The sequence below is a fragment of the Sorex araneus genome, chromosome X, assembly GCF_027595985.1.
Source record: "Sorex araneus isolate mSorAra2 chromosome X, mSorAra2.pri, whole genome shotgun sequence".
Taxonomy (NCBI): domain Eukaryota; kingdom Metazoa; phylum Chordata; class Mammalia; order Eulipotyphla; family Soricidae; genus Sorex; species Sorex araneus.
Genome location: NC_073313.1, coordinates 121,398,312 through 121,420,457, shown reverse-complemented (window position 1 = coordinate 121,420,457; position 22,146 = coordinate 121,398,312). Strand labels below are relative to the sequence as shown.

The window sequence follows — 22,146 nt, the reverse complement described above, 5'->3', positions numbered from 1 at the left end:
ACAGTACCCATTGTGTCAATACACACCAACTTCCTCTCCATGAAACTTTCATTAAGTGTTTGGATTAATTTTATGTCCTTAGCAGTATATCAAATGTTGCAATGAAATTATGTTCACATATGTCTCTTCAAATTGATATTTTTGCATTTGGGTGATCTGGCAAAACTGGGATCATGATTTATGCAGAATCTCTATTTTATTTTAATGTTTTTATAGAAATCTAGTGTTTTGCGTAGATATTAAATCTGGAAAATTCCAAAAAGTTAGAAACGTAAGCAGGTAGCCTACACCATTTAACTTGGGAGTCAGCCCCAGGTGAGAGCTCTGAGAGGCCTGTCTAATATCTGGGCAGGGATGTGTAGGTAATAAATCATAGAGCTGACCAGAAAGACCAGAAGGTCACAAAGAACCCATACGTAGCTGGGAAGGGAAATAGGGCAACGGAACAGTTGGGAAAATTGGTAGAACAGTTACAAAAATTGGTAGATGAATACATTTCTCTGCTGGACTAGAACAGAATGTGTTCCCAGGAGATTCCCAGCAACAAGGCCCTGTCAGTCCCGTGTAGCCCACACTTTCCATCCACAGCTGCCGTCCACAGCTGCTCCCTGCAGAGCCGACATCCCGGCTGCTGCATCCACTCACACCAGGGTACACAGTGTCCCCAGAGACTGGCAAAGGCTCACACAGTCCACCAGCAGCATCTGTCCCCACACTTCCTGCCCACAGCAGTACCAGGGTGGAATTGACTGCAGACCCCCACTGGAGCCTTATCCAGCCCTTGCTCCCCTGCCAGATCACTGCCCCATCACCTGGGAAAGCTAGGGGAACCACCTCAGCACATGGCACCCCAACACTTCCTCCTTGCCACCCCAAAGAGCCTCAACCTAAGGCTTGAGAGAAGCCAGGTCGACTCAGAGGCCACCTTGACAAGAGGCATCTGATAGCAGCTTCCATCAGACCTGGGCTCAGTGTCCCCACACTGGGCTGCATACAAGCCTCCCCCACCACGCCAGGGTGCAGAGCCCCAAGGCATGGACTCACAGGGCCCAGCATAGCTTGTAGCCACCTGTCACAGTCTTGGAGACATGGTTTCCCAGTGTTCTTAGACACCCCAGGGAGATGTGGGTCTGTGTGAGGAACAAAGGTTTAAGTCAGGAGGACTAAGGACAAGGGCAAGATGTGGCTGATCTGCACTTTCTAGGAGGTGAGCCAGCGCCAATGCAGAAAGCTGCTGAGGAGGGTGAGGGTCCTGTAGAGGCTTTATCTCTCCTCTTTCCCAGAGGAAACTCCCCTGAGATAAACCCACTTCAGAGACCTTGCCCCTCAGTGCTGCAGTACAGAGACCCTTTGACAGGGAACAGCTTCCCTGGGCAGGTTAGCAGGTGAATGTCTGTAGTAGCCGCCCCTGCGCTTCTGATGACCGTTGGTGTAGAGCAGTGAGAAGGGGCGAGTCAGGACTCTCAGTCCACGAGCCTGTGAGCCCCCAGCCCGGTGCTTCTCTCGGACCTTCCACGGGACCCTCTCCTGTCCTGTGACCTGACCCCACTGTCCCTCCACACAGTTCTGTGTACCCTGAAGGACAGGAACAAGATTCTTTGCTCAGGGGCAGAGCAGGGGAGGGATGACACGCCCAGGTCTGGGTTTGTGTTGTGACTCTGTGGCTGGGATATCAGCTCATCGTTCCTTGACACCATCTGTGTCCCCGAGTCCCCTTGGCCCCTGCCTCTGTTGCTTCTCATGTGTCTCCTCTCCCCTCTCCCTTGACTCTGTTCCTTTCCTTCTCCTTCCTAAACACTGTGTCAAGGGTGATCTAGGGTGTCCACCATTTACACCATTGCATTTCCTTATCCAGTTGCTATAAATGCCTTATATGTAATATCACCATATGTCTGTGCTTCTTCTGGTTGGCATCCGTTTATTTTTTTGCTTTTTGGTTACACCTGGCGATGCACAGGGGTTACTGGTGGCTCATGCACTCAGGAATTATTCCTGACAATCTAACGGGTACCATATGAAATGTTGGGAATCGATCCCCGGTAGGCCATATGTAAGACCCCGGGGACAGGGGTCAAGGCAAGTGAGAGGCTCAATATAAGGAAATATATTACCCCTGTCAGAGCCATCTAGTGGGAAAGGGGGCATCGGTCGGGCCTCGCCCTGCATGCAGCCCACCCGGATTGACACCTAGCACCCAGGGTGGCCCCTGAGCCCCCAGGAGGGTCCTCAGGGCAGAGCCTGGAGTGACCCCAAGCCCTGCAAGGTGACCCCGAACTAAGAGGAGTCCAGGAAAGTCAGAATTCTGTGTAGACAGGCCGTGCGGTCTCAGGAGAACTGGGGAGGGAAACTGAGTCACACCCAGACCTGATCTCAGCCGGGGTCCCTGAGGGACACTCGGGGGAGAGACACGTCGCTTGGCCGTGGGCGCCTGGAGAGCAGCCAGGTCTGTCAGAGGCGGACACGGCGAACAGGGACGTGCTGACCAGGGACCACCTGCCCTTGGAGGGACGGTCTGGCCTTGGGTGACCCGCACGGAGGCCCAGGTCGGCGACCTCCGAGGGTCCGGCCTGTTCCCAGAGAACCTCAAGCCCTCCCGGTCCCTCCCGAGACCCTTGACCCAGCAGTGGCGGCCAGAAGCAGCTGCCCACAGGCCGGATACGACCCTGAGGGGTCTCCGAGGGGCGTCGGCCCAGCCCCTTGGGGTGGGGAGAAGGAGAGAGAGACAGAGAGAGGGAGAGAGTGAGGGGGAGAGAGAGAGAGGGAGAAAAAGAGACAGAAAGAGGGAGGGAGAGAGAGAAAGAGAGATAACGGAAGAAAGGGAGGGAGAGAGAGAGAGACCCCATACAGGATCCTAGGGATCAACAAAAGAGAAGGATGACTCACTTGATGATGACCAGTTTCTGGGTTTGGACTGTCCTTCCTGTCACAACCATTTTCCCTCTCTTTCTCTTTCTCCCTCTCTGCTGCTCTCTCTCCCTGTCTCTCCCTGTCTCTCTCTCTCTTTTTTTGCATCTTTAAGTAAATTTCTTTAGATAATACTATTTTGCTTCTCTCTCCTTCTCCCTTTTCCTAGTATTCACAGAGAGACAGAAAATGAATCTCTGAGTTTCACTTGCTCATGTTCTCACGTGTGCCAGGTGGAAATGTTTCCAGACTTCTAACATGTCTGACCAGAAATCAGAACTCAAGGATTTTCCCACTTGGAGAAGCCCATGTGCTCTCCTGAACACAGCTCTCTCTTTCTCTCCCTTGTATTTCTCTAAGTATATTTCTTTATACTATTGTGTATCACTGAAAAAGTCAGAGTTCAAAACATGTGCCATAAAACTTTATTAATTGTATTTTCTTCATTTCTAACTTACTTATATTTGTCCTAGAAATACTGTTATGTAATAAATTTGTTGGAAGCAGTGTTAGACTCATACTTGGTTTTTTAAAAAGTCTTTAATAATTTAACAAATGTATCCATTTATATTAAAGCCTTTACTTAACAACTAGAATCCTCCTTTAGTTTAATAGCTTTTACTAATTTTATTTGAGTGAATATGTATTTATTGTATCACTTTTAAATAATCTCAACAAAAAACACTCAGTGTCAGCTTTTAATTATATATATATATATAAGTATTTTATTTGCTAACATTTTCCTGTGATACATCTACCAGAAGCATTCCAAGCACAGAGCCAGGAGTAAGTCCTCACAACTGCCAGGTGTGTCTCAAAACCAAAATAAAAGGCCATAAAAGAATATGACTCGTGGGGCTGGAGCAATAGCACAGCGGGTAGGGCGTTTGCCTTGCACGCGGCCGACCCGGGTTCAATTCCCGGCATCCCATATGGTCCCCTGAGTACCACCAGGAGTGATTCCTGAGTGCAGAGCCAGGAGTAACCCCTGTGCATAGCCAGGTGTGACCCAAAAAAAGCAAAAAAAGAAAAAAGAATATGACTCGTGAACAAGGTTTCTGAAGTGAAGTCCCAGGATTTAACCCTGTGTTAGAGATGCCAAGAGGGCAATGCCCCTGAGAGCCTATAGGCTCTCCCTGCAGAGTGGGGACCTAGCTGCAAGGGGCGCCAAGCACCAAGTGCACCGAGTTGTAGGTCAGATGGTGTAGGTTAAAAGGGATGGTAGATACAGGTGCAGAGATGCAGAATTCTCCACAGAAATGCGATTTCTTCAATATAACTAAATTTTGCTTTTTCTAGAAAGAAAGAAAGAAAGAGAGAGACAGAGAAAGAAAGAAAGAAAGAAAGAAAGAAAGAAAGAAAGAAAGAAAGAAAGAAAGAAAGAAAGAAAGAAAGAAAGAAAGAAAGAGAGAGAGAGAGAGAGAGAGAAAGAAAGAAAGAAAGAAAGAAAGAAAGAAAGAAAGAAAGAAAGAAAGAAAGAAAGAAAGAAAGAAAGAAAGAAAGAAAGAAAGAAAGAAAGAAAGAAATGAAACCAAAATTAAAATAAGTATAAGACACTGGAGCTATAGCACAGTCGATAGGGTGTTTGCCTTGCACTCAGCCAATCCGCGTTTGATTTCTCCATCCTTCTTGGAGAGTCCGGCAACTCCTGAGAGTATCCTGTCATCTCTCCATCTCACAATGGAGACGTTACAGGTGCCCACTCGAGCAAAACAATGAACAAGGGATAGCAGTGTTATAGTGCTACTTACCATTTTGTGGAGGAACATTTATCATATTGACAAGCAGTAAAACCTGTATGCAGGTGGTGTTTCTGGGCTTCTTAATATCTCTAACAGAAACCACTGGAGCATTAGGATGGTTTGGCAGTCTCCCTGTAGTATCCCTAGGGGAGTTCCAGGATCCCAGAAATAACCTCAGAGCCCAGGTGTATCCAGATGTCTTCAGACCATACAGATGTGGGGGCCTGAGAGGAAGGTCCTGAAAGGGCTTGGCCCTCCGGAGGGGGAGCACTGTGTGCACAGAGTCCTGGGACATGCAGGGTCTCATCTCCTCAAACAAGGATCAGAACATGGACCTCTTCCCTCCCCTTGAGGACTGACCCGGTGGCTTCCACCTGACTCTTCTCAGGTTGGACCAGGCCTTCAGCTATGAATTCTACCTTCCCATGAATATGCAAATTACACGAAGGACATTGAGTTAATTACAGATGTGTCTGTGTCCTGACAACCTCACACAGCAGGCACACCCACACCTTCAGAGGCCCTGAGTGATGGACCTCACCATGGACTGGACCTGGAGAATTCTCTTCCTGGTGGCAGTGGCTGCAGGTAAGCGTCCCCATTCCTTGGGCTGAGGGAACGGGGCCAGTCAAGTGGAGTCCACCCACTCCTGTCTGCTGTCCACAGGTGTGAACTCCCAAGTACAGCTGGTGCAGTCAGGGGCTGAGGTGGGAAAACCTGGGACATCAGTGAAGATCTCCTGCAAGGCTTCCGGATACACCTTCACCAACTATGATATGCACTGGGTGCCGCAGGCTCCCGGGCAAGGGCTCGAGTGGATGGGATATATATACCCTAAAACTGGTGCTACAGGCTACGCACAGGAGTTCCAGGGCAGACTCACACTCACTGCAGACAAGTCCAAGGACACAGCCTACATGGAACTGAGCAGGCTGAGCACTGAGGACACGGCCGTGTATTACTGTGCAAGAGGCACAGTGTGACAACCACATCCTGAGTGTGTCAGAAAACTGAGGGAGAGGCAGCTGTGCCAGGAGAGGAGACGACAGGGACACTGATCCTCCTGACTTCCTCCTCAGAGAGTCAGGGGTCTGAATCAAAGAATGGGGCTCAGAGGTCAGGCTTCATTTGAGGGAAAAGGTCAGGATCTCTCTCACCTGCAGGAGGAAGCATGGTGAGCTTCAGGGGTGCAGGCCCCCAGGAGGCTCTGAGGACTCGCCCCCGAGGAAACGTTGCTCATGACCAGATGAATCATCTTTCTGAGTAGATCAAGACTGACCTACCCCTCAGCTCTCAGATGACACCAACCCTTCTTTTGGGTCGTGGCTGAGTCCTCCATCCCCACTCTGCGAAGTAACAACTTTGTCATACTCTCTTTTTCCTGATGAAACGTTTCCATGATCCTTGACTCCCCTGGGGCCTGAAGGGTACATTATTCCTTGTAGAAATTAACATGCCCTGTACACATTATCATGGTCTACTGGTAGGAGCCACTTGGTCAGAAAGAGGAATGCTGACATCAACTCAGCTGTGTAATGTCTCCTTCCTACTGTTCTCAGACACACTCTGTGCCCACTCACCTCTACCTTCTGACCTGCACCCAGGTAGCCTCTACCTGGTCACCCTACACCTGGGAGTCTTGCTCTGAGATGGGCTGACCTCTCATCCCCATCCACTCACTAAGTGGACATTCAGGTTTTCCCATCCCCTGTCCACCCCTCAGCCCTTGTAGAGGAGAGACCAGGTCCTGTGACACGGGCAGCACTGACCCCTCCACAGTGAGACAAGAGGCAGGACCCAGAGCATTGATACTCTCGCTGAGCCCCCCACTCTCCCAGCACCCCCAGATATGCCATACCTCAGAGCCCAGAGACCCTCCTTACACTGAGGCTCCATATGGAGACCATTGCAGATGTGACTCTGAATGATTTTCTCATTGTGGTTCCACTCAGTTTCTGGTCTGCCCTCCCAGGACAGAAACTTGGGGCTTAGAATCCATGTTCCTCTTTCCCCTCACGTGCTGACCCCCCTGAAGCAGTTCTCCTGGTCTGCGACCTTCCAAAGTCACCTCTTTAAAATCACAAGTGCACCATTAATTCTTTACTTAGGGAAGTCGAAGTTCCTTATAAATCATAATTATAAGTTAATTATAAACCATAATTTTTTGCTCTTTTTTTGGTCACACCAAGAAATGCACAGGGGTTACTCCTGGTTCTGCACTGAGGAGTTACTCCTGGCAGAGCTCAGGGGACAATATGGGATGCTGGGAACTGAACCTGGGTTGGTCGCGTGCAAGGCAAACACCCTACCCACTGCACTATCACTTAAACCCTGAAAATCATAATATTCTAATTGTTCTACATCTGAAGGAGTGAAATAGCCAGAAAATGCGTCAAGAACGTTAGGGGGAAAAAAACATGTTTAATTTAATTACGTGAAAATAAAACAAAAATTGTTAATCTAGAGTCAATATTGGTGTGTAAAACTTTCATAAGTTTGGTGTGTGATATATTCATAATATTGGTGTGCAAAAATTTTGGATAAATTTAATTAAGTGTCCAGTTGGTCTTGGTGAAGCAGCTTTAGGAAATATTCCCAACATTCCCCAGGCACTCCATTATCCTTCCTGAGGTCTGGGGGCCCAGCTCCCTTGGAAACTGCTGACTGTGGAGAGTACAGAGACAGCGCAGGTGGGTCCGGTCTGTGAGGATTCACTGTCCCGGCCTGCAGGAGCTCTGGGACAGACACAGTGAGTCACGTGCTTATACACGAGAGCGCTTATGAATCCTATAGCCACCTGGTACCTGAGGTGTGATGTCATCAATCTTATTCCTCACCTTGTCTGAGTTGGTGTTTGTGTGTCTCTGTGTCTAACCTAGCAGAATTTTGTAGACCCTGCTGAGTGTGTAGACTACGTGTGACACTTAATTTTGACTTTTTATTTTTTTATTTTTTTTTTTAGTAATCAACAGGTTTTTATTTCCCTAGAACTGAAATCGTCTACAGTTTTCAGAGCTACACTTCCAAAGCTACAGTCAGCAATTTTTCATCAGAGCCCAAGGGGAGGGAACAGGGGTGAGACGAGATGAAGGGCGTGGGAACCGCCAAAAGTGGGGGAGGGTTTGCGTTATTTCCCCTGTCCTCTCAGTGCGTGACAACCACATTGATGACAAAGCTGAGGGGATCAGGTGGGGTGTGTGAACGGGAAATGTCACTGAGAGCAACACAAAAGCCCCCACTACAAAAGGAAAAGCCATCAAGCCCCAAGGAGAAGGGGAGCCTCCAAGTGCACCCCAGGAATGGGGCGAGAGTGAGGGAAAAAGAACGTCATGGGAGGACACCAGGAGTGGGGGGGGGGGAATTCTTTTTTTTTCTTTTGTAGTTTTCTTTTATTAAAAACATTTCCTAGGGGCTGGAGTGATAGCACAGCGGGTAGGGCGTTTGCCTTGCACGCGGCCGACCCGGGTTCGAATCCCAGCATCCCATATGGTCCCCTGAGCACCGCCAGGGGTGATTCCTGAGTGCATGAGCCAGGAGTGACCCCTGTGCATCGCCGGGTGTGACCCAAAAAGCAAAAAAAAAAAAAAAAAAACATTTCCTAAAAAATGTGTTTTTTTCCGTTATGTCTGGGTGATGTGGGACTGTAGGCTGGCCTTGAGTACTGTGAGGGAGGGGAAACAGGGGGGGCCAGGGGTCTCCCCAAGCAAGGTGCCCCCCTCTGGCCTGAGATTTAGAGGAGGGCAGATGCTTTCTCCACACTCCCCACCCAAGGTGGGTGCAGCCAAGTGTCCTGACCAGGGTCCAAAGCTCAAGCAATTTGGAAGCCCCCGGAACCTTTTGATAATCAATTACAACTCCCAGAAGTTCTGGGGCCCACAAAAAGGAGAATGGATATTGCCAATCATCAATCAGCAGGGAGCCACCCAGCCCCCCTCAAGCCGTCCCATTTCCCCTGAATCCAGACAGCAGGGCCAAGTGGTACAGGGGGACTGGACAGGACTCCAGACATCACCCTGCCCAGTGTGAGAAATACCCCTCTCCCATTACCCCTCCCTCTCAACTTGGGACTCCCGCCAACTGAGAGGTTCTGAATACTTGGGGGAAAGGGCAAGGGGTGCCCCAGCCCAGAGGCAGAACCACTGGTACGAGGAAAACCCTGGTAGGTGGCTCTGGAGGGAAGGGACAAAAGGCCTCCTGTCACACCCTGGAGCAGAAGACATGGCTTGGACCCAGACAGAGCACAGAGGTGTGGGGACACAGAGGTGGGGCCCAGGTGGCCTGCCCCTTCCTGAAAACAATCTCCAGGGGCTGGGCTTGGAGCAGGGAGAGTGAGTGGAGGAGGGAAGCGAGTTGGGGTGGGCGGAAGGGATTCCCAGTTTGCAGGCCATGGCCAGTTTCCCCAGTAGCACCCAGACAGCAGCAGGAACGGGGCGGGGGCTCCTCTTGAAACATTGGTGGCTACAGGCTCTCATGATCTCTCATGCCAGGGGCCTCGGCCTCTTCCTTGGTCGTTGCCCCCCACTCCTCCTCGTCGTCCTCCTCGTCGTCCTCATCCTCCTGAGAGGGGCCCCGGCCAGAGCCAGGCTCCGTGGCAGCTGTGCTGTTCTTCTCTGGCTCGGAGGGGACTGGCCTCTCCACCTCCACCGCGCCCACCTCCTTCTCCCCTTCTGGCTCTGCTGCTTCCTTGGGACGTTTGGGGGAGTCCTCCAGCAGGTCCCCTGCTCTCCGCTTCAGTGCCCCCTTCTCATTCTTCTCCTTGGTGGGCTCATCGATGACCAGCTTTCCCTCCTCGTCACTGCTGCCCTCCGCGTTGCCCTTCTTGTCGCCATCCCCCTCCAGGGCCTCGGGCTCGGGCTCGGGCTCCGCCACCAGGCGCTTTTTCTGGGAGGACTGGTAGCCAGAAGCCTTGACCGTCGGGTTGTTCTCGATCTCCCACAGCCCCTCGCTGAACCCTTTCCTCTTGTTGGGCTTGCCGAACTTCTCCTTGGACTCCTCGTACGGGAAGAGGTCTTTGGGGCCCAGGAACGCCGTTTCGTGGGTCCCAAAGAAGAAGACTTGGTACTTGTTAGCCGTTGACTTCACTGCGGCCTCCGGCATCTCATCAATCCGGGCCGGCCAGTGCGGGTAGCCCTTCATCTTGGCGAACACCAGGTCCCCGCATTTGTACTCCTTCTGCCGGTTGGACCGCGACATGGCGGGACTCCGGGCGCCCCGGGCTCCGCGCCGGGCCGGCAAGCGCGAGCCCAAGTTTGCGCGTGCGGCGGTGGCGGCGCTGCCGCTCCGCTCCGGCCCGCGCGCGGCCCCCGCCTCGATGGCGGCCCCCGGCCCGAGCTCCGGCGCGGCCACGGCGTCTCGGGCCGCGCGCGCCGCACGGACGGGGCGGCCAACAATCCGGGACGAGGCGGTGGCGCGGTGGGTGCGCGCTCGTCTAATTTTGACTTTTTAAACATCAAATTTAGAGCATATTTTCAGACCACTTAGATTTAACTCAACCTCAGGTGCTCCATGGAATTAGGAGGTACACATATGTGTCACAGTCTGTGTCTAGGTTCCACACATTTGGGAGGGGGTGGAGAGCCGTGCCTGCCACTATTCAGGGCCAACACACTTGTGCCTCTGTAAAATGTGTGAGTTTGAGACTAAGACAAGGTTCAGGCACAACAGTTTGTGGGTTGAGGACTTTCCACGAGCTCTATTTAGGAACCTGATGGATCTTGGATTCCTAAATGATGACCCCAATAGGATGATCATGAGGTTCATGGTCATCTTCTGGGTGCTGATTTACATAAAGGATGGAGTGATTTGGGGAGGTCCTGGCCATCCAACCACACAAGGAAGGTCACTAGGTGAGGCATCTTCCTTGTCCCTAAATAGATTCAGCACCAGTGAGAAAGAATAAATCCATCCAAAGAACTGCCTTGAATCTCTCAGAGTGAAGCTGCAGGAGGAAAAGGGATTTTAATTCAAGGAAAATGACTGAAAAAACACTGTGAAATCTGATTGACATGGATTGGATTCAGCCAATTCAGAATTAACACGGACAATCACAGTGTCTGTTGGGCCCCAGGATTTGCATTCACAGTGGGAGAACAGGAGTCACCACACAAGGAGAGGGACAGGGGCCTGTCTACAGGATAAAGGCCTGGGGGGTGGGTTTGGTCATCAGGGACCTGAGACACAGGACTCTCCTCCCCAGCTGCTGTTTCCCCTCAGCAACTCCTGTTTCCTGAGAGCTACTCAGCAAGTTTCCTGTGCTAGAGGAAGAGGCCAGGGTCTGGCAGGGCCCCAGGGACAGGCCTGAGTGCTCTGAACACAGTCAGCACCTCCTCCAAGGGAGCCCACACACCAGCCTCCCCAGGTCCCTCCTTTCTCTACAGAGGCTCCGCCATGCAAATCTGCACTCAGGGCCCAGGGTTAAAACCACATTCACACTCACCCCAACTCGGGCTCCCTCTCCCCCTGACACGGTTTCTGAGATCATGGACCTCGTGGGCAGGAACGTGCATCAGCGCTGGTTCCTCCTCTTTCTGGTGGCAGCTCCCGGATGTGAGTATTCCCTGGAGAGGCTCCAAGCTGGGCATGGGGCCTCTGAGCCCGTGACTCACTGTGGGTCTCTGTCCCCAGGTGTCCTGTCCCAGGTACAGCTGCAGGAGACGGGATCAAGCCTGGTGAGGCCCTCGCAGACGCCGTCCCTCACCTGCTCGGTCTTTGGATTCTCTCTAACCAACAACTATATGCACTGGGTCCGCCATAGGAAAGGGGCTGGAATGGATTGGAATTATATAGAGTGGTGGAAGCACAGACTATAACCCAAGTCTTCAGTCCCGAGTCAGCATCTCCAGGGACACTTCCAAAACCAAGTTTATCTAAAACTGAGCAACTCAGTAACTGCGGACACAGCCGTGTATTATTGTGCAAGACACACAGTGAGGGCAAGTCCCTGTGAGCCCAGACACAAACCTGCTGAGGGAGTCAGGGGAGCCGCAGGGGTACATGTGACCACCAGGGGCCGCTCTGCTACCGGTACTGGCTGCAGGAGGAGAGCTGCTTTAAGGGCTCACTTTTTCCTCTTTTGTTTAAATATATAATGAATATTACATATCCACATATATAAGTTTTAGTCATTACACTCTCTTCTAGGTCAAAATTGTTTATTCTCTGTCTCATTGTCTACTGGAGACCCATGTGTTGTTATGTAAGATGTTTGATTTTTCTTATTTTTTGAAAGAACGGTTTTTTATTTTATTGTATTTTTTTTTATTAATTCACCCTTATATACAGTAACAAAAATTTCATGTTTGCACTTCGATCATACGGTTATTCAACACCCATCCCTTCACCAGTGCACATTTCCCACCACCAAATTCTGTTTATTCCCCACCCCTCCTTTCCATACGTCCACGTGCTTGTGTGGCAGACAATTTGCAAGGTATCCTTTCTCTGCTTTAGTTCCCTTCGATATTTTGAGACCAGCCCTACTTGCTCTTCTACCTGCCGAAAATGCAATTGCTAGACAATGTGTTTTTTATTGCTTGTTATAGATATAATACAATGTCACTCGGCCACTCTTGCTTTAAGAATTCCAAGATTTTAATAAATTAGGTCTGAATAAATTGCTGCCACAGGTTGCTCGTGTCCGAGATTCCTGTGTGTGTCTCTCGATTGTGGCCACGTGGGAGCTGGTGCTTCTTGTCAGTTTCTATAAAATGGGGACCGCTGGGGCTCTTGGAGGACAGGCAGTGGGACAGCACCTGCCCCCGTCTGGAGCGGCCCAGCGGAGAAGGCCTATTGCAAAGTCCCGGGCCATCCCTGCCACAAGTTGCTTGGGTTCGAGATTTCTTTGTGTGTCCTGATTTTCCTTCTAAAAAAATACTTTTAAACAAATGAGAGTTTTCTGCTTTCATTTTTGTTATTTTAACTGAGAAAATCGCCTGAGAACTGATGCTTGTGGGCCCCAAAGTCCTGCGCTTCTCCCAGCCCAAATCCCCAAAGACCCCCACACTCTGCTGTGGCCCCTGTGCTCGGCCTCTTCTTCCCAGTGGTCTGAGCCCCCATCCGACTCCTCTCAGGAACCCCAGAGTGTGGTTAGGATGCAGGGGCCGTTATCATTGGATCCTGTCCATCCTGACGCTCTGTTCTCTGTGTACCACAGATGAATGAGATTATCCGCATTTATCCCTGTATTTACTTCATTTAATCTGGTGTTTTGCAATTCAATCCATGTTGCAGCAATCTGTGACATTGTATTTTCCTGTAACTGCACAGTACACACTATGAATATACATCATAACTTATCCATGAAACTGTGATTAAGCATTAGGATTATTCTTATGTCCTGGCCAATATATCAAATGTTGCACTGAAATTGTATTTACTTATATCTTCTCAAATTGATGTTTTCAGATTTGGGCAGTGTTTCCAAAAGTGGAATCACTGGGTTATATGGAAATTCTATTTTCACTTTTTTATAGAAATGTACTAGGGTTTTTCATAGACATTAAATGAGACAACAATCCACAAGTTAGAACCATAGCAGGTAGCCTGTTATGAATAATTTGGATAGTTTTCATGTCTCTGCCATTAATGTAAGCAGTACAACAAGCATATAGTCACATATTTTTCTCAAATTAATGTTTTCAGGTTTGGGTGTAGTAATCTGGGGGGAAACACTTGGTCATATAGAAAGTGTTTTAATTAAGATATTTATTTAATCAACATTAATCACAAAGTTACAAAACTATTCATATTGTGGAAACTTTGTGTTCACTTTTTTTTTTGAGAAATCACCTTACTATTTTTCATGATTAGAACTCAACATTGGCATTCCAAACCAACATTGAAATCACGTTCCTCCTGTGTTGCAAGATATAATGCCCAAAATTAGAGAGAGAGTATGGGGAATATTGTTTGCCATAGAGGTGGGGGTGGGTGGGAAGGGGGGTATACCCGGGATATTGGTGGTGGGGAATGTGCACTGGTGGAGGGATGAGTGTTTGATCATTGTGAGATTGTAACCCAAACATGAAAGCTTGTAACTATCTCACGGCGATTCAATAAAATTAAAAAAAATAAAAAACAAAAGAAGAAACTACATTCCTTGTTGGGGACTGCCCAAAGCACACTGGTTGTTTCCAGTCTCGATATCGGCCATTCTCACTGGGCTGAGAGGATCCACCACTGTCCTTCTGATGGACTTTTCCCGCACAGTCAAGTGCTGATAAACACTTTCTATGCCTAGAGCCCCAGGGGATGTCGCCCTAGGACAGTCCCTGTCCATGTCCCCAAGGATGTTTGTGAGTGCCATCAGTATCTTAGATACTAGGGTCTTAACTATGATGTGTGATGGATAAACATTTCCTCCCTTTTCATCTCTTATCTTCTAGTGTAGTTTGCCTTGCCATGTAAATTCTTTAAAACTGACTGGGCTTTTGGTTGTTTGTTTGTTTGATTTAACTTTTAGATGTGATTTCCAAATAGAGTCAAACTATTAACTATACCTCTCTGATCAGTATGGAGAGTTCTGCCTACATTTTCCTCAATGTTCATAAAGACTTTGGCCAATCTCCAGCAATTATTGAACCTTCAGTAAAATTCTGTAGATGATGTGAATCAGAGATCCAGTTGAATTTTATTCTTTATTTGTGCGCTTTCCTTGCTCTCTTGACCATTCAAGCAGCCGATTGCCAACAATTACTGTGGAAATTCTAAGGATTTATCTCTGGGCTCCAGATGTCATTCCAGTGTTTGACCATTTATGTATGTTCCGATAACAAACACGTAGTTTACCACTGAGGCCCTGATCAGCACCAGAACCCAAACCTGCTCATTCCAACCTAGCTCAGGCCCAACAATCCACACTGGGATTACATCACAGTCACAAAGTTCTAGAATCTCAGCACTGGTCAGATATTGTGAGCAGAGCGCAAAAATCCATGTCCAGATCACTCAGCACCTACAACACTAGATCCCACGAAGCACCAGGAATAATGAAAAACAGAGAAATACTATGATTCAATGGGTGGGGACCGAATCAGGTAAACACTCAGGAGCATCTGAACATTTGATGCTCTCTGTGGAGACCTGAGAGTAGCACTTCTCTCAGTGGTCACTGACTCTCAGAAAACATTAACAGGAAGACTCAAAACTCTCAGTGAAGAAATGAATGAGTTAATGAAAATATCATTTGAGGCCTGGAGGGATGATACACTGGGCAGGGTGCTGGCCCTTACACCTGGCCGACCAGGGTCTGATTCTGTCATCCCATGTGGTCCCTAAGCCCATCAGAAGCCTTCCCCTGGGTACAGAACCAGAATTAAACACTAAACTGGGTGTGTCCCCAAAACAAAAATAATCAACAAAGAAAAACATCATTCCAACTAAAATAAAGGCACTGAAGAACGGACTTGAAGAGGAATGGAAGAAGGCGAAAATGGAATCGAGGGTTGGGGTTCAAGCACTGTGTGTGTGCTCACTATGGCATGAGGCGCAGAAACAAGATGCACACACAGTGCCTTGCAACCAGCTGATCCGGGTTCGGTTCCGCTGTCTTTCTCAAGAGAGCTCAGCAAGCTAGCGAGATTACTCTGCCCACACAGCAGAGCCTGGCAAGCTACCCGTACCATATTCGATCTGCCAAAATCACTAACAAGTCTCACACTGGAGACGTTACTGGTGCCTGCTTGAGCAAATCAATGAACAGTGGGACTACAACGCTACAGTGCTACAGAGATAAAATATTGCTTGTTATGAATAATCCACTAAAAATTAGACAAAAAGCCGTTTCTTAGAGGAAAGTGTGTGAATAATGTTGTATTTAACAATGGAGCCATTAAGCCCTTCTATAAGAGATTAGTAATTATGTTGTTAAAGGTTGAGTCTTGTGTGGTTATATATATATGCACACATAAAGATATGTATGTATAAATATATTTTCCACTAAGATCATTGAAAGTAGATATTTTATGCTTTAAACCCCATCAAATGTGGAGTGCTACTCTTGGTTTACTGGTGATGTAAAGAGTCAGATATCCAGGAATAGATTGGCTCCTTGGTGAGACCAGTCTAAGCATGTGGAGAATGGCCTTGAGCATGGTGGCAGTTGAGTTCTGGAGGTTTTCGGCAGCCAGGGCTGTCTCCGTTGGGGCAGGGAGGGCCTCACCCACCCCACTCTGAGTCACCCCAAATGAAATAGCCATTGCAAGGAGTAATTCTTGAATGCAAAGCTAGTTGCTACAACCAAGTATCACTGAGTGTGGTTCTAAAACAAAAATAAAATAAAACAAAATAAAATAAAATAAAATAAAACTCAAACAGTAATTTTCCATCAACTATGTACTTTGTCTCCAAATTTGGAGACAAATGCTGTACTAGAGTTATTACCGACTAGATTCCACGAGATATCAAATGAAGGCGTGGCCATCTACCTATGAGATGGTCAGACTTCTTCATCAAGACCCTGACGGTCTTGAGGCTCTTTGTTTTCCTGGAGTGAGTAGACGCCATTGGGCTGCACTAGCACGCCACAGGGACAAATGGAGACGTTACTGGTACCCGCTTGAGCAAATCGGTGAGTAATGGGATGATAAGTGATACAAATGAATTACTTTGTAAACATTTATCAGATACAACTATGTCATAATTTTGTTATGGAAAGAAATGAGTATTGGGTAGAGCAGTTTTCATTTGGATATTATTTTATAGAAACACAGATATGAAATAAATTTAAGAATGATTATAACTATAAGCATTCTAAATGGTGGTTATATAAAAAGTTTACATGGAACATAAAAATGCAAACAATTTTCATGAGCAACTTGAAATTGAAATGATAGTGATTATTTTAACTTGTTAAGAGAGATTATTAAAATAAGTGAGGGGTTGTCTATGACATGTTTCCATGTGCTTTATTGGCAAGTACTCAATCCATCAGACAGGCTGTGTGAGTTCAGCGCCCCAATAGGACAAGGAGATCCAAGGTCAGAAAGTTTCCCCTAATAACAGATTGGGTCACCTCATGCAAATCCCTCTCAGGCTCTGGGGTCAAATGCTCTCTGGGCTGTGGTGCTCATAGCTGTCTCCTCACTCAGGGCTGAGTCTCTGGGGAAGGCAGAGCTATGATTGAGAAGAAGATGATGCAGTGGGGTCTTCTGTTCTGCCTGGTGACAGCACTCCTGGGTGAGTGTCCCAGATATGACAGGGCCTAGGGGAGGAAGTGACTGCAGGGACTGACAGTGACTGATTCTCCCTTGTCCCCAGGTGCTGTATCTGCACTGACCAAGCAGGAGTCAGGCCCAGGCCTGGTGAAGCCCTCCCAGACCCTGTCCCTCACCTGCTCTGTCTCTGGGGGCTCTGTCACCAGCAGTAACTACTGGAATTGGATCCGCCAGCACCCTGGGAAAGAGTTAGAATGGATGGGGTAATGGACTGGTGGTACCTTCTACAACCCAGCATTTCAGGGGCGCATCTCCATCACAGCTGACCCCTCCAAGAACCAGTTCTCCCTGCAGCTGAACTCTGTGATCCCCGAGGACACAGCCGTGTATTATTGTGCGAGAGGCACAGTGAGGGGAAGTCAGGGTGAGCCCAGACACAAACCTCCTTGCTGGGAGAGTGTGAACTGCAGGAGGCCACGGCCAGCACGGGGAGCTACAGCCCCAACCTAGAGGAAACATCTTAGAGGAGCAGGAGCTGATGAGTGACTGGTTTCCTGCCTTTCATTGAAGGCCTCTCCAGGGAACGTTTCTAGGTTCCTGACTGCACTTTCCACTGATATCTCCGAATTTGATAAGGCACGTTTACTTGACAGGATGATAGCAAAGAAAGATTGTAACTTAGGGATCACAAGATAAATGTGCCCATTAATTATCGATTTCCCCCTTTGTTTTATTGGACGGGTTCTTTCTATATCACTTGAGTTTCCATGCTTATCCCTCCAATGAGCCAAATGTCAGTCTCCTGGGATCCGCAGGACTACAGATGGATTAAGACATGACGTCCCCGCGGTGCTGAGGACACCTGTTCTTCATGCTGAAAAATGAGGTTTCTGATGGTCAGAGCATCGGGTCATCTTCATCCACCTCCGTCTCTTCATCACTTCATCACTATGTATCCACCACAGTTTTCTCTGCCGTCTCCTTTTGTCTGCAATATTTTCCCTTAGAAATCACAGAGGGACCTTCTGCCCAGACGAGACCCTGAGTGGCCACACACGACCAGCTCCTGTTTTTGAGCGACTATAATCCCAGAGGCCCACTAACTACTTTCGGCACCAGCGGCTTCTTGCAGAAATGCCTCTAGCCTATGAACTAAGCTATGGTCCCATGCCGCCCCAGGAGGGGAAAGGTTTTTCTCTCTCGACCTTCTTTTCGGGGTTGGCATGGTGACCGCCATTCTTAGAACCCACTAAACAGAGGTATGAGCTTGCAGTCATGCAACTTCTGGCAAAAATTTCTCTGGACTTAATTACTAAACACAAGAATTCCCAAACTGCGCAACCGCAATAGTGGCCGCGCAACCTCATATGCTCTTCATTCTCAGCAATGGGCAACATATATCAAATGATGTCTTTTTGGCAGGTCTGATTGTTGTGGGGAAATTCCAATTAATAATCGTGAGTTGTCTGTCAAAATATTGAATGTAATCAAAGTAAAAAGAGAGTAAAGTGAAAATCATCAGCCATACAGGGGTGGAGGTGGGGCGGAAGGATGGGAGGTATACTGGGGTTCTTGGTGGTGGAACATGTGCTCTGGTGAAGGGATGGGTCTTTGGTCATTGTATGACTGAGACTTAAACCTGAAAGCTTTGTAACTTTTGTGACACACCCTCTGACCTCTGACTGTGAGAACTTACCTACTCAGGGAAGCCAAGACAGTATTAATGACGGCTTCTTGGCATCAGGACCCTCGGCCGCTGGACAGTGCAAAGCTGCATGTGCGTGTGAGAGAACCCAAATTGGCCCTTCTGTCCACACGCCGGGCCTGCTGCAAACAGAACTCGAGGACACAAGGGCCGGTCAGCTCCCCAAATTCTGCTGCCCAGGGTTGTCTCCCACCACACTGTCCCATCCTGTGACCGGTCCCTCAGGTGAGGTGGAATCCACCCCACACAAACTCTGCCCTCCTCTAAATTTTCCCCTACTCTGTGCTGACCCAGAGGCCCAGGGGCTGGATTCCTGCTTACTCTCCCTGCTGAGTCTCAATTTGTCTTTAACGTCGATCTCTGGTGTCTCCCCCATGGACCCGCAGACATGTGACTCTCACGTGGGCTTGTGAGGCCTCACCCCTGCTCACCCACAGGCCCTGCAACAGGAACTCAGGATCAGGGAGACCACCCAAGGATGCTGAGCCAGGAGCCCTCAACAACCCACACCTCATGGTACAGGGAGAGTTGAGGGGGCCACCACATGGTGTCCAGGGATGGGCAGCTGGTCACTCACACACCCCCTCTGCATGCTGACTCCCCCCATCTGCATCCAGTCTCTCTGAGGGACAGGACAGGAACCGTGCAGGTCTCTCCAGGGTGCTGTGGAAACCCTGTTCACTGAAGTGAGAAATCAGTGCTGGTGGCCTGGAGAGCAGGTAAAGGCCCTGTACAGTGTGAGTCTGCATTGAGTCCAGAACCCAAGCTAATGGACTGAGAGCTGAAGACCCTCCACTAGCTCTGCCCTGAGTCTCTGCAGGGTCGGGATCTCTCATGTTCACTCCATGAAGAGGGTACTGAGGCTCAAGTCAACCGGCTAGACTCTGAACTGTCTCCAGAATTGAGCAGAATTATGTGCCTTTGACAAGGCCACCCACAGCAGGAAACACGCACAGAGGCAGAAGCGTCTACCTTGTCCCAATAATGAGTTGCTGGAGGGGGTCCCCAGGTCACTATTGTGAAGTGGAGCAAGAGCGAGACAGCACTGCAGCTGGGAGGACGATCCACTGCATTCCTGTCCATCTCTGTGACCTGGAAATAATTGCTCTTCGCAGGAAGGAAAACTAGTCCTAGACCTTCCCCGAGCTTTATGGGTTTGTGTCTTTCTCACAATGAAGAATTTCAATAGGAGAAAAGCAGTGAAGCAAATTGACTTTTATTTAGTAAATCTGAGGAAGGGGAGGGAGAGACAGGAGAGAGACAAAGACAGAGAGAGACAGAGACAGAGACAGAGATAGAGAGACAGAGAGATAGAGATAGAGGTAGACAAACAGTCAGAGACAGGGAGAGAGAAAAAGAGAGAGTCACACACATGAGTGAATCGGGCTTCTGGAGAGGCAGAGAGAGCTGAGGGTCACATCTCAAGAGGGGAGACGTGAGCGCCTTGTGTGCAGGTAGAATGGGCTGGCTCCATGCCCGCTCTCTTCCCTGTCCCATCTAGCCTATATCAATACCTCCCTACCTGCCCCACATGGAACTTTCACCCAGGGATGATACCGTTGCTTGTCATTGTCAAGAAGGCGAGACTGAGACTTTCCTGGTCGTCCTTTGTTACTCCTTGCCTGGCTTGTGTTCACTCTGGGACTTCTCTCCGTAGGGTTTCTGCTGGCACTTATCAAAGTCTTCTAAGGCCTCAGGGGTTTTTTAAGAGCTTTTGAGTTATGTCCTAGAACTCATTACCAGGGGGTTCCTTCAATATTTGCTGCAACACTGCTTCAGCCCCATCAGTGACAATGAACAGATCCACACTTATAACTATCTTTAAATTTCAGAGTTTAATTCACAAGGTAAGTGACTCAAAAAATACTGAGAAAGTTGAATAATCTTGGATTGTTCCAGTTCTGTGCCAATTTCACTGGGACAATGACACTGTGTGTTAGATCCCAGGATGTGTATTCAAATGCCACCACAGGAGCCACCATACAGGGATATGGAGGGGCAGGGGCCTGTCTAGAGGGTAGAGGCCATTGGGGGCTGGAATTGGTCATCAGGGACCTGAGACACTGGGACTCTCCTCCCCAGCTGCTATTTCCCCTTCAGCAATTCCTGTTTCCTGAGAGCTCCTCAGCACATTTCCTGTGCTGGAGGAAGAGGCCCGGCTGTGACAGGCCCCAGAGACAGGCCTTAGTTCTCTGAGCCACAGTCAGCACCTCCTCCCCAGGAGTCCATACACCAGCCTCCCCCGGGTCACCTCCTTTCTCTACAGAGGCCCCCCATCCAAATCTGCACTCAGGGCCCAGGGTTAAAACCACATTCACACTCACCCCAACTCGGGCTCCCTCTCCCCCTGACACGGTTTCTGAGATCATGGACCTCGTGGGCAGGAACGTGCATCAGCGCTGGTTCCTCCTTCTTCTGCTGGCAGCTCCTGGATGTGAGTATCACCTGGACAGAGGCTCCAAGGTGGGCATGGGGGCTCTGAGCCCGTGACTCACTGTGGGTCTCTGTCCCCAGGTGTCCTGTCCCAGGTACAGCTGCAGGAGTCAGGACCAAGCCTGGTGAAACCCTCGCAGACGCTGTCTCTCACTTACTCGGTCTCTGGATTCTCTCTAACTAGCTACGATGTAAACTGGGTCCGCCAGTTCCCTGGAAACGGGCTGGATTGGATTGATGCTATGTGGTCTAACGGAAACACATACTATAACCCAAGTCTTCAGTCCCAAGTCAGCATCACCAGGGACACCGCCAAGAACCAAGTTTGCCTAAAACTGAGCAACTCAGTGACTGAGGACACAGCCGTGTATTATTGTGCAAGACACAGTGAGACCACGTCTCTGAGAGCCCAGACACAAACCTGCTGAGTGAGTCAGGGAGCTGCAGGGGTGCGTGTGACCACCAGGGGGCGGTCTGCTACAGGAACTCTGGGCAGGGGGACAGGGGCTATAAGGGCTCACTTCTTCCTCTTTTGTTGAAATATATAAAGAAAATTCGATTATCCAATATATAAGCTTTATTCATTACTTTCTCTTCTATTTCAAATTTGTTTATTCTTTGTCTCAGAGTATACTGTAGATGCTTGTGTTTTTATGTAATGTATGTTTGTTTTCATTCTTTAAAAAATACCCCCTTTTGTTTTTGTTATTGTTACTGAGGAAATAGTCTGAGAACTGATGCTTGTGGATCCCAAAATCCCTGCCCTTCTCCCAGCACCAAATCCCCACAGACCCCCACACTCTGCTGTGGCCCCTGTGCTCGGCCTCTTCTTCCCAGTGATCTGAGTCCCCACCCGACTCCTCTCAGGATCCCCAGAGTGTGGTTAGGATGCAGGGGCCATTGTCACTGGATCCTGTCCATCCTGACGCTCTGTTCTCCGTGTACCACAGATGAATGAGATTGTCTGAATTTATCTTTTTCCCTGGACTTACTTCCTTTGATCTGGTATTTTTCACTTTCATTCATGTCTTAGCAAACTGTAAAAAATTTTCACATTTTCTTATAGCTGTCTAGTGTCTTATTGTTTATTTTCACCACAACTTTTTCTAAAATAAACTGTCATTAAGAATTAGGATAGTTTCCATGTCCTTGCCACTACACTAAACACTACAAAAAGTATGTATACATATGTCTTCTCAGGTTAATAATG

General features: G+C 48.8%; 1 protein-coding gene and 2 gene segments (V, D, J or C); 2 read left to right on the top strand and 1 right to left on the bottom strand.

Moving 5' to 3' along the window:
- The first annotated feature begins 5,188 nt into the window (after positions 1 to 5,188).
- On the top strand, positions 5,189 to 5,629 carry LOC129399771 (immunoglobulin heavy variable 1-2-like). The segment is given in 2 exon segments: positions 5,189 to 5,234; positions 5,313 to 5,629. Coding segments are annotated over 2 exon segments (363 nt in total).
- A 2,610-nt stretch (positions 5,630 to 8,239) lies between these two features.
- On the bottom strand, positions 8,240 to 10,019 carry LOC129399944 (hepatoma-derived growth factor-like). Its single transcript, XM_055121571.1, has one exon. The coding sequence runs from the start codon at positions 9,837 to 9,839 to the stop codon at positions 9,105 to 9,107; it is 735 nt and encodes a 244-aa protein (XP_054977546.1). The 5' UTR covers positions 9,840 to 10,019; the 3' UTR covers positions 8,240 to 9,104.
- Positions 10,020 to 20,870: 10,851 nt separating this feature from the next.
- On the top strand, positions 20,871 to 21,364 carry LOC129399770 (immunoglobulin heavy variable 4-38-2-like). The segment is given in 2 exon segments: positions 20,871 to 20,937; positions 21,018 to 21,364. Coding segments are annotated over 2 exon segments (414 nt in total).
- Positions 21,365 to 22,146: the final 782 nt, after the last annotated feature.

Excerpts from the sequence above, each read along its gene's own strand:
- LOC129399944 (XM_055121571.1), bottom strand. The coding sequence starts at position 9,839 with ATGTCGCGGTCCAACCGGCAGAAGGAGTACAAATGCGGGGACCTGGTG.